General features: G+C 36.4%; 1 protein-coding gene across 1 annotated transcript in view; it reads left to right on the top strand.

Moving 5' to 3' along the window:
* Positions 1 to 8,494, top strand: part of TESK2 (testis associated actin remodelling kinase 2) — a 72,588-nt gene extending 64,094 nt beyond the window's left edge. The window contains exons 9-11 of the mRNA XM_070744997.1: positions 1,824 to 1,910; positions 2,583 to 2,730; positions 6,706 to 8,494. Coding sequence (XP_070601098.1) covers positions 1,824 to 1,910; positions 2,583 to 2,730; positions 6,706 to 7,721 — 1,251 coding nt within the window. The 3' untranslated portion in view covers positions 7,722 to 8,494. The remainder of the gene's footprint in view (positions 1 to 1,823; positions 1,911 to 2,582; positions 2,731 to 6,705) is intronic.
* Positions 8,495 to 12,629: the final 4,135 nt, after the last annotated feature.

Consider the following 12,629-nt stretch of genomic DNA (forward strand, 5'->3'; position numbering starts at 1 on the left):
TAAGACCCACCTGTGTTGTCAGGCATGGGGGAACTGAGACATCTCCCCCGGGCATATACAATTTATGAATGGTATGTGTGTATGTATGTGTGTTAGAAAATGGGGTTTTTAAAATGTTTTTTAGTAGGAATTTAGATTTGTCGTAAACTGTCTTTTTCACTTGTTGTGAGCCGCCCCGAGTCTGCGGAGAGGGGCGGCATACAAATATAAATAAATAAGTAAGTAAGTAAGTAAGTAAGTAAGTAAGTAAGTAAGTAAGTAAGTAAATAAATAAATACTATATTGGAGGACTTGGACTATGGGGTTGAAACTATTATCTCTTAGAATCTCTTATACTGTAACTCCAAATGTATTTTTAAAAAGTTAAATTGGTGCTGTTTCCCACATTCAAAGAACTGAGTGTTCTGCGTAGACAGAAAAGGAAACATTTATTTTCTCTCTACTAGTTTCAGTTTTAGAGCTGAGTCCTGAATAAATACAGCAGTATTCTGTGTTATTTCTCTGCGCTTCCTCTTCCTCTCTAGTTCAGAGTGGTGCATCTGAGCTATGTACAGGCTGAAGATGCATAATCAGTGCATGCTACAGAAATAATGTAATGGTTTACCAGCAAACTAAAACACTTCTGGAGGTTTTAGAATCATAAAATGTAGTATTACTTAAATAAAACCTAGGAATTTTGCTGGTTAACATATAGATTGGGTTAGGGAAGGAGGACAGGCTATTCTGTTCTTTAAACATGTTCTTCGAATCAGCTGCCATTTTCCTAGCAGCTGCGTCAAATTCTGGCTGTTCAAAAACTGGCAGCTGTTTCTCCTTGTTTCTGTGTTTCTTAGCAATTCTATGATACCTGGATTTCAACTCCCAGAATTCCCCAACCAGCCTTGTTCCTTTGCTTGAATTCTGGGAGTTGGTCCGCATATCTTAAAGTTGCAAGGCTCAGAAATGCTGATAATAAGCAGTGTATCAGAATAATAGCAGAATAATAAGAAGGAATGGAACAATATTATGTTGGATTCAGAAAAGTATCTTTAGGCCAATGAAGGAGGAGAAAATGGCAGATACATCAGCATACCTTTGTTGAATCCATAGAAGTACTGACCCTAAATTCTCCCATGGGAGAATTTAGAGAAATAAAACAGGCAGCGATAGAAAGCGCTCAGGCGGTAATAGTCTTGGGTTGGAAGGATGCGACAAAATGGACAATGCAAAATTGGTACCAGTACATGGTGCACCACATTCAATTTGAGATTATGGACAAAAGATTAGATTAGATTAGATTAGATTTATTGGATTTATATGCCGCCCCTCTCTGTAGAAGGATGAATTGGGTTAATGAAACTGACTTGCGACAACTGATGGGACGATGGGACAAGGTAAGATGATACATGGCGAGTAGAATCCGAGACCAAGCTACAAGAAACAAATTGGAGGCACTTTATAATATGTAAATAGATATTTTGCTCTTGGGTTAAAATGGTTTATACAAGAAACACCCCCGATTGGTAGGGTATGAATGTTTGTCTGGTGGTGGCACAATCACTGAGCACTTGTTATATGTTGTGCGTGTGTTTTATATTATAACATCAATAAAAATATATTTTTTTAAAGTACTGACCCAGAGCTCTGGGGGAAAATTAAGTTCTCTCTCTTTGGTGTTTTTTTAATTTAATTTATTTATTGAATTGGATTTATCTGCCACCCAACTCCAATAAGATTCTGGGTTTTGTCTTTTTAATCCTTGTAATTTCCCCACTGCTTTCTTTAATACACGTTTCTTTTATTGTAGATATTAACAGAGTATTTATCTCTTTTTTTTCATGTAGAATTTCGGACTGGATTATGATTCCTTTCAGCACATGGTGGGAGATTGTCCCCCCAATTTCCTCCAGTTAGCCTTCAACTGCTGCAATGTTAGTACCCTCAATAATAATAATAATCATCTCAGTTTATGTTAAATTAAAAAATGCAATGCTGAATGAATTGGGAGGTTTTGTAGCTCAGAAATTGTGAAGTGTTTTGAAGGCCAAATATGCATAAATTGTATAGATTAGTTTACAACGTTTGTTATTTGGACAATGGAGAAAGACTATAAAGTAAGGATTGTTTTTTGTGATAGTTTCTTTTCAAATAAGGCTGCAAAAATCGGTCAAGTGGACACCTGGTCCACTTGACAAAGAATGAGCCGATATGAAAAGCTGTCACTATAGCTCTTTCTAATATTATATTTGACAAGGTATTGTGAAAATAAAACATCTAGTAAATTTTCTTTAAAACAGAACGACAATGTTTGAAGCAAGGGTGTAGGACCCCTTTGGGTAGAAAGTAGGCCCAAGGGTGGAATGGGAGAGTTAAATGGAAAGGGGGGCATTCCCCGCAGTTGTTCATAAAGACAAATGACTTTTGGGGGTGCTGCAATGGCTGTAAATTAAGGATTAGATTGTAAGTACTCATAGCTTTTGGGGGATCAGTCATAGCTTCAAATGGTTGCTAAGCAATCGGTCATAAGTTAAAGACTACTGCTAAGATGAAAGCATAGATTTTGGGTTATGTGTTTAATTTATCATTTTTTCTTATCTTTATAGATGGACCCAAAGTTACGTCCTTCATTTACTGATATTGTCAAAACACTGGAGGAAATCCTGAGCAATTTGAAAAAAGAAGAAGACGAAAGAGAACGGAAGCTTCTAAATCTAGATGCTGCAGATCGAAAACCCATCTTGATTCCTAAAGGTAGGATCAAACAACATGGTCATAAAACCGCTCGGCTTGCCAAGCAGTCATTAAATATTTTATTTATAATGACATGTGTTTTTATTTATAAATAGGAAGCATTGTATTTACAATATTCTCTGAAAGTCTAATTAAATATAATTGTGTGTTTAATATGAGTTAATTTACTTGTAAATTAATTGGAAATACAATTTGAAGAATCAAATTTAGTCCAAAGACATATTTGTTGGGCACATAGTTTCTTAAGTCACTGTGATTGGTTGGAATTTAATTTTGTTGTTGTTGTTCCTGTTACCTTGAGTGAGATGCACAAACATTAGTCTAGACTACCTGAACAAGTTGTATACCCAATTGAGTTGCCCAATTGTTTCTGTGCAACTAAAAATTAAGGATAGAGCAATCTAATTACATCAGTGTGGTCCTCTAAATCAGTGTTTCCCAACCTTGGCAACTTGAAGATATCTGGACGTTAACTCCCAGAATTTCCCAGCCAGCATTCGCTAGCTGGGGAATTCTGGGAGTTGATGTCCAGATATCTTCAAGTTGCCAAGGTTGGGAAACACTGCTCTAAATGACACTTAATTTCAACAGTTTTTGTATATGTCTCTGTATTTTCTTAAATAATTTGTACTGCACCCCAATCCTAAGATTCTGGATGGATCACAAAAATAAATACAAGACAAAAAGGTCACAAAAACAGTTGCTGTACTATGTGCTGTGCATGCATGCATGCACACACAAGCATACAATGGCACACAAATAAAAATAGCAGCAGAAATAGCACCCACTCCCATAAATGTATTAAAAGGCTTGACAAAATACTTTTATTTTCACCTCCCTTCTAAATGTTAACCAAGAGATGCATTGTGAACCAAACCTAGGCAACCATAGAAAATCTGACTTTCTAGCTCTTTCCTTGACAAACCTCATCATGATGAAAGGCAAGAATGTACAACATTACTTCTAATCTCAAATGTATAGGATTGGCAGATTTGGAGAAGATGGCCCAAATCAGATTTCTAAATAGATAGATTCAGGGTTTACTGACATTCTCTCTTGAAACAGAGCAGTAGTGGGTTCCAAAACCCTTTACTATCAGCTTTCTGGCTTGTGTCCTTCAACAACTTGAAGGAAAGTGCTGCAAATTGGAAGTCCTCATTACAACTGTGTACTTAGTACACCTGCCAAAAATCAGCCTGAAAGGCCAAGTAGTTTTGAAACTACAGCGGCCTGAAAATTGCTGTAAATTCATTTCTGAAGTTTGTTTTGCAAAGTTTGAGCCTGAACCATGTAAAAAGTAAGAGGACTAGGTACATGGGGTTTTGCCAGTTTATAAAGCCTTACAAGGTGTGCAGGTTCTCCAAATATCTCCAGTATACTACTGAAACTGCCGCGTTTACAGCTTCTGGAAGTTGGACCAAAATGTTGTTTTTGCGGACTCAGCATTTTGCAACCCTTTATTTGAGGTCTCTTAGAACTCCCAAGTTTTAGTCTTTTGAACTAAAATTTTGCACATCATAGTTTTATATTATAAAGAAACGATATGCCAAATTTCATCAAAATCTGAGATGTTAAGGTGGGGATGATCTTTAAAATTGGTCCACTTGACACGGAATGACTCAGCTGTAGCTTTTTTATGTTCTGGTCATTTCTTATGATGTATAATTTTAGAAAATATTCAAGGCTTTTTGTGTCTTCTGAGTCTTTTGGAAACATATGTTGGAGTTTAGTCCAATTTAAGTGCTGTCTTCATGGCTTATTTTGTATCCCATATACATCTTGTGGGATATTTATTATCATCTTGAGTTATAGCAAATCTTAAAATAGAAAAAAAATGGAGGTTGAATTAATTTATGAAAATTAAAATTTGGGCACTCCAAAAGCCTGCTGGTTGACTTTGGGTCAGTCACATTCTCTTAACCCAATCCACCTCACAGAGTTATTATTGTGAAGAAAATAGGAGGAAAAAGGAGCATTGCTATTGCTAACATGTTGTAAGGTGCCCTGAGTCTAAGGAGAAGGGTGGCATAAAAATTTAATGAATGAATGAATGAATGAATGAATAAATAAATAGTTCACTTTCTTGAGTTACTTATAATTTAGGAATGGCAGGATTAAAACAAAATTCTAAATTATGGCATATGCAAGGTTTCTTGGGGAAAGGGTGTTTTACTGCTAGGACTGCAATATAGATACTGTATTTAAGACATTACTTTCTTTGAAATTGGAAATTTGAATTAGCTAAATATAGAATTCATAGATAAGCCAGTTTAAATCTTGAATTTGTCACTCATTTCAGACATAAGGACAAGATTTATAAACTGTAGCCAACAAATGTGTCTTATGTGATCTCAAGAGAAGATTTGGGGTATCCTTTATTGGAAGGCTTTTTGGAGTTTAAGGAGCAAAACATAGCCCTTAATTTTGCGTATTGGGCAAAATAGATTTTAAGCATCCATCTCCTTCCTTAGAATTTCTCCCTGAGTTCCAAGGGATTGGGTGGCATATAAGTCAAATACTGTAAATTAAATTATATTATATTAAATTTAAAGCAAGTCCATATTTATGAATGCAGTTTTCAATATACCATGGAAAGCCTGGCATAGTTTTCAGGCCAAAAGATGTATTTACATTTTTTAACGGGAATCCAAAAAAAGAAAGCCCTTAAACATGGAGGGAATCCATGATGACAATGGATTTTATACAACGGATTTTTCAATCAATACCAGACACTTAATTTTATCAATGACAACATAATACAAATGAAACACACAAACATTAAAATGATCATTGGAGTGCTATTAGTAGCAATCTGTTGATTCCCATCCTTTCATTTCCCCGATTCAGGTAGTCCACATTTAGAAACCCTAATTGGGATTGGCAACTACATCATTAAGCAACGGGATCACATAGTGAAACTGCCACTATGTTTATGATCTTACTTTGACTTTACTTTACTTAACAGATCTGTGAAAGTCATAAACACAAGGGTTTGATCATAAACGTAGATTTTCATTGTTGTAACTGTGAATGGTTACTATATGCTAAATGAGGACTATCTGTCTCACAAAACCTGATTTTGGCTTTCAGAGAGAAGAATGGAATAAGTGTCAGGTTTCTAGGAGGTAAAATGGTACTATTTCCATCCTTAAATTATCCAAATTAAAATGTTCCAAAACTATACCGTCAAAGTGCTGCCAGTTTGATGGCACGATCCTTAGATCCTGTAGGAAATGAATGGGTTATCCATTCTGGTTTTAAAGTATCACTTTCGTATCTGTTCTGATTAGGAAAATTTAAGCATAAATTCAAATATTTTAAAGGAAAAAGGGTTTTTTTTTGTAATGTAGCTAAGCACTGTCCATCTGACCTTAATATTTACAGCTGCTTTGTTTAGTGACTTCTTATTTAAATGTATTTAACAGATTTTTCCCCCAAGCTCAAGTGCTGTGTATCCTAGTTTCTACATTGGACAGTGTGCTGTTTCAAGGCTGATGTGGAATATAACCACTTCCACAGGGAAGTATTATTGTTTGCCTGCCCTTTTCACAGCATAGGGGTGTCTTCTGCTCCAGCAAAACCTCACTAACACTGTCTTTTAATGAAAAGGGAAGTGTCCTCTTTAACTTTCACTCTTGGGAAGACTTTTAGGGTATACAAATAATTGGAAAATAATATATTTGTTGTCACATTATATATTTCTTTTTATGCCTTTGAGGGATAGAAGACGCGTAGAGTATAAAGACAAAATATAACAACATGTGATAGATTGCATTCTCTGTCTATAAGAATGGCTTATACAAAATAGATTGAAAAATCATTTCTAATGATGACAATTTGTAAATCTCCTAAGGGTGTATGGTTGTGGAGGATATGAGAATATCACATTTATATTGATTATTTCCCCTGTGTGTGTGTGTATGAGTCCAGATTTGTCACTGATGATGAAATTTGAAATCTGATTTTATTTTTTAGTACTCCTAGAGAGGGGACAAGGTATCAAGAGGCTGAGCTCATTGGACGACAAAATTCCACCTAAATCACCCCGACCACGGCGCAACATCTGGCTATCACGCAGTCAGTCCGACATCTTCTCTCGGAAACCTTCCTGCAAGATAAATGTTCAGGATCCATATTATACACCAAGCAAAGGGGCAAGTCGAAAAGTCAATCCTTTCAATTCCAGGGAAGACTTGAAAGGGGGGAAAATAAAGTTTTTCGACTTGCCTAGCAAATCTGTGATATCTCTTGTATTTGACCTGCACTCCCCAGAAGCAAGAGGATATCAAAAGACGAGCCAGCCGCCATTCAAGCACACCTCTGCCAATGATTGGCAAGACTCTTGTTTGTTTCTCGGGAGGAGGAGCAGATCCCTTCCAGTTTCTCCCGAATTTGTTCATAAAGGTTATAGTACATTTGGAGATCTCTCTTCCACAGTCAGTAGCTGTGATCCCACCCAGCTAGGGGCTGAGGTCCGCCAGCGGCTTCTGTGCAGTAGCAAGTATGGTGTATCTGAGATACCGCCTTTTCAGGTTAAACAACATAGGCAGGACCTGCATCCTCCACTTCTGCAAGAGGAGGAAATGGATTGTTCTGATGAACTGGAGCCTCTAAACAAAAATGGGTATTCTGTCAAATGTCCAGCTGAAGAGGCAGAATTTGGAAAGCCTGAGGGACAAGTGCTGCAAGACCCTTCTTGCTCAGGGGCTAATATCTTAGTACGCAATTCAAACTACCCAGAAAATCAATTTCCAGAAATGTTCATGAGCTGTTCTGCCTCTGAAGAAATGGAGGTGGAAGATGAGACTCAAAGGAATATGCCTTCCACCAAATTGGAAGCTTCCAAACGGTTGCTGAGTACGAATCCTTCCTCGCAGCCAGGTGGAGACTCTACTTTCCTTGAAGTGGTGGATAGAGACCCTTCAAATGTTTCTCTCCTGCCTTCAGACACACCAGCATCAGTAAGTGGACAGACGAAATGTGACATTTAAAAGCCAACCATTGGAGGATGGCGACGATGATGATACACTCCTATTAACTACTCTGGTTTTAACTTCCTGTGTCAAATGTCTTCAAAACAGTGTAGTCCGTTTGAAAATTCTAAAATGTATTATGAGAGATTGCATGCACGCAAGGGTGTGTGAAAGGAGTTCTCAGCATACCTCAGGAAGAAGCGAATATAGGAAGGAGGTTTGCGGTTGAATGCCTGATTTATGCAGGGTCACAGTTTATAGAAATAGTGGGATTATGGGTATCTCTCTGTGTTTCCATTTGTGTTATTCATACTGTTTAGGTTCTGTTAAATGTTTTTAAGAATTTAGTGTCTCCTGAACCTTCAAAATCTGTCTCATTAGCAGACAGAACAAATGCCAAGCAGCAATAAATATTTATTTGGAATATATTTAAAATAACAGGTACCCTGAGGGGCAGATTGTCCTAAACCAGTCTTACTTATCCTGGCCAACCTTCAAAGTATGAATTTTAAATCCCAGTATTCTGAACAATGTCCACTGTTGGAATATTCTGGGAATTGAAGTTTATGCATTTCGAGGTTGCTTAAAGTTAGAGACAGTTGATTTAGATCTTACAAACATGTTCTCGCAATTAACAAGGGCTGATGAGTTTGACTCCATTATTACTACAGGTTACCCAAAAACTTGTACAAGATTTTCTATCATGGGAATTTCAGTTTCAAAAACCCCCCTACTTACTCTGGATTAGTAGTTCAACATACCAAACCATTTCTACAATAGTAAAAAAAAAATATCTTGGTCCATGATTAGAAGAAATCATTTTTTGATTGGTTCATTTCTAGAATATTCTACTTTGGATCAAAATCAAAGGCGGGCTGTTGCTGGAACGCCTAATTATGCGCAGTTCCGTGGCTCCGGAATGCGAAAGTGGGATCAAGCGCAGTTACGCTTCCTGCACCTCTGCCGGTAGCAAAATCACACACAGGGACGCGTGTGGGCGGGCACATTTCGGCAAGATTTTTTGCTTCTCTGCATGTGGGGAAGCAAAAAACCTTGCCCAAATGCACCTGCACGGGTATCCCCGTGTGCGATTTTGCTACCTGCACAGGTGCAGGAAGCATAATTGCACTCGATCCCGCACCCACATTTCAGAGCTGCAAAGCTGCACGTGATTAGGCGTTCCGGCAGCAACGTACCTCTGATCAAAATGTTCCAAAATAGAATGTTTTGCACATGATACTTCCTCCACTCTTGCTCTAAATGAACAGGAAGAATATGGCTGAATTTTCAGTCCTGTTGCAAACGGAGCATATTCCTACCTCAGGCATTCCTTGTTAAGTTATTAATTGCTTGTCCAGTTTTTATTTGCTGGATCAGCCATTTTACTGAAGGAACAGTAGACTTCCGTTTCTGAATAAATTGTTCATGAAACAAAATGACATGGATATTTTCATCTGTTCAGTAACTTCATTCCCTTTATTATAGAAGCATCAAATGTGTCACCATCAAATGTTTGGCAGGGAAGAACTCTCTTCAATGTATTTTTAAAATCCAGCTTTGCATGTGTGGCTTCAATTAGTCTATCTCAGTGTTTCCCAACCTTGGCAACTTGAAGATATTTGGACTTCAACTCCCAGAATTCCCCAGCCAGCGAATGCTGGCTGGGGAATTCTGGGAGTTGAAGTCCAAATATCTTCAAGTTGCCAAGGTTGGGAAACACTGGTCTATCTGCTTCACTCACACGGAAACATTGTCTCTGTATGCAGTTTATATAAATTCTGTAGATAGGTTGCTTGAAATTTCTCAAATGGCAAGCAAATTTTAAAGTGAAGCTACAGAAGAAATAGCAACTCATTTACTAAAGTCTCTTTGCACTCCCAGAGCAGCGTTACATGCTTATAACCTAATAGGAATGAATACAGATTATATAAAAAGGATTACACTCCTAAATCTTACACTTGAAATTAATTCTGGTAAGCATAGATTTCCTCATATTCAATTCTTCATAATTAAACTGTAGAAAGGGCAAATCCTCACAAAATATGAAGCAATAAAAGCAGAGTCACAAATATTGAGCAGACCAGGTTTGCAAGCTATGTTTATTTATAGACTTTCATGACAGCCTCAAGTTTCTTCCAGTAGCTAACCTCATTCCAGTTTAGTTGTTTCCTCTTTCAGGATTAGTGATAAAAAATCCCAGTAGTTATTATCAGGCTGCTTTATTTAAACGGTTTAAAAAATATAACCACTTAAACAGGTGGTGCGATTTTGAATTTGGTAGCATTTTCCTCCACCAAAATAATTGATGAATGTAACTTATGCTCGGCTCTGGAAAGCACCAAGCATGCAATGTATCTCAGAGGCCATTTCACTTCCAGAAAGTATTCAATTTTTTTGCCCGCAGTAGTTTGTAACTTGCTGTGCAGATTCCACTCTATTTAGTCTCTCAGTTTTACTGCTTGTGAAGGCTAGAGGTGACAAATTACTTTTGTTCTGATCACATCCCCTGCCCCCTTGTGTATGTCCCTGGTTTTTTACAGACACTAAGAAGTGGTACCTTCTCTTGTAAGTGGGATGATGGATTCCTACTGCAGTTGCTCTGCCTTCTTAATAAAGTGTTAATGATAACCTAGGTCCTTGACGCAAATGTAAGTCTTTCTAGACTGCAATTTGATTAAAGTTGGCTTCGTAGGAGCTTGAGAAAGCAATAAGTAGAGTTATTGGATGGTTAAACATAAAGGTAACCTGTCCTCTTATACAATATGTAAACACTGTTATTATCACATCCTGTGGAAAGCCAGTGTTGCAGAGCAGCTATGGGCCATCATCTGTACTCTATACAGAATGTGGCCAAATGAATGCATAATTTGTACAAACACAATACTAGATGGTTTTGCTTTTCAGCATGTTTGATTTGCTAACAAAGATGCCTGTTGCTTTTGATAAGCCACCTGAAAACACTTCTAAGAACCTCAGTCTATTTTTAATTCATTAAATACATTTAGTAAGAATATTAGAGGATATTCATGTGGCCATGATGAAAGACTGTGAATACATGTATGTAACAAATTGATACCTGAGTGGGAAAAAAAGTGTACGATGGATTCTTGGTTGCTGCATCTTGTCCAAGAACACTGGTATTTTTTGCCATCTTAACGAGACACTTGAATAATTCCTCTTTGCACTTAATGCTGCTGTTTATACTGCATGTCACTACATTTCTATGCAAAAGTAACCTTTGAGGTAGCCAAATATTTGATTTAAAGTTTATAGATCTTTATAAGATCTATTTTCATATTTATGAAGGAATTTTATGTCTTAATATTTGCTGTCTGTAAATAGATAAATGTTGTCATTAAAGCTTAGGAAAAAATGTATAGCATGTGTATAATTTAACACTGCCAGGAAAAGGATTTTTGAAAAAGCATTTTTCTAATACTTCCAATATTTATGAATGTTTAAGGAAAACAAATCTTGATTTGTATGTGTTGATTCATGTCTGATTTCCCTCAGAATTACATAAACAGTATGCTTCACTGGAACGGAAAAATATAACCAAAGATAAATGTAGTTTAAAATACAATATCTGCAAGTTTTCTTTATCAGTTTTTGCAAACCATTCCCAGTTTACTGTCAGAAGAAAATCAAATATGTGATTGAGAAGACAAAATTGATGACGCAGAGGAGCAATATAAAATGGGAAACATTCATTCTGACTTAATATTCAAACATTCCAGTATTTTGTTATAAAAATATTTTTTCTGTTTCCAGAAGAAATTGTCTCATTCCAGAAAGAATTCCTTATCGTGCTTTCCCTTGTTTCATATTTCCAATTGTGTATTCACCAGCAATTCATGATGGTGGTAGATTATCTTGAACATTTAATTGCTTCCAGACAAGACACATCACATTTCATAGTGTGTAAGCTGCAGTTACCTTATATTAAAAAGCTAATAACTGAAACCAATTTCATGTTGGTAGGTTAAATGCTTTCATATAAACAAGTAACAAAACATGGGACAGTAGTTCTGTTGAGGCATTTGCATTTGTGAACTCCTTTACAATACAGATCAAATGCTCTATTAATTTGGTTATTTATACTTTCCAAGTAATCTATGTATCCATTTTGAAATGTTCAAGTTAATTGCATTTGTCAAGGACAAAATTACCAGTCAACTCTCACTAAATAATTCAAGGTTGTATTCTGAACAAAAAATTCTTCCTTTTCTTTTAGTTATTTATCACACTTAACTGCTCATCTCCTTCATAGAGGGACTCTGGGCAGTGTACAATAAAACCTACTCACCACTTTTAACCTACCACCCCATTTCTATACCTCCTTAAACGGAAACAAAAAAGTGAAAAGATCTAAATGCTTTCATTTTCCTTATACCAAAAACAGTTCTTGATTGTTTTGGTTGCTTTTTCTTATCTTTCGATTTCACATTTAACAGTTATCCTTCAAATATCAAATATGTTTGCAATGCAGATGAATACAAAATTATCGTTTTATTCAATTCCTTTTAAAGTGTTTCCTAGAATAAAATGTGTATTAACATTTATATAAAGTGTGTGTGTTATTACTGCATCACTTTACGTTGATTTCAAATTTTATCAATTTGCTATCCATTCCCACATGTTGATAACATCTGGCTAGAGCTATCCAGTTAGCTTGAGCTTTTTTTACCCTAGCTTGGTATTAATGACAAGCTTTAGCTACTTAATTGCTTGCCCAGGCAACAATTTTTTAAAAGTTAAACATTGTTGACCCCACTAAAGTTGTTACCAAATAATGCTATCCAAGCAATGTATCTGGAATAGATAAGACTAATAAAAAAATCATTTTAGCTACCAAGAGATCTCATTACGGTTTTCTTGTGTGTAATTGGAATTCATAACTTGGATGGTCTGTATTGCAAAAAGACT

The sequence above is a fragment of the Erythrolamprus reginae genome, chromosome 3, assembly GCF_031021105.1.
Source record: "Erythrolamprus reginae isolate rEryReg1 chromosome 3, rEryReg1.hap1, whole genome shotgun sequence".
Lineage (NCBI taxonomy): Eukaryota > Metazoa > Chordata > Lepidosauria > Squamata > Dipsadidae > Erythrolamprus > Erythrolamprus reginae.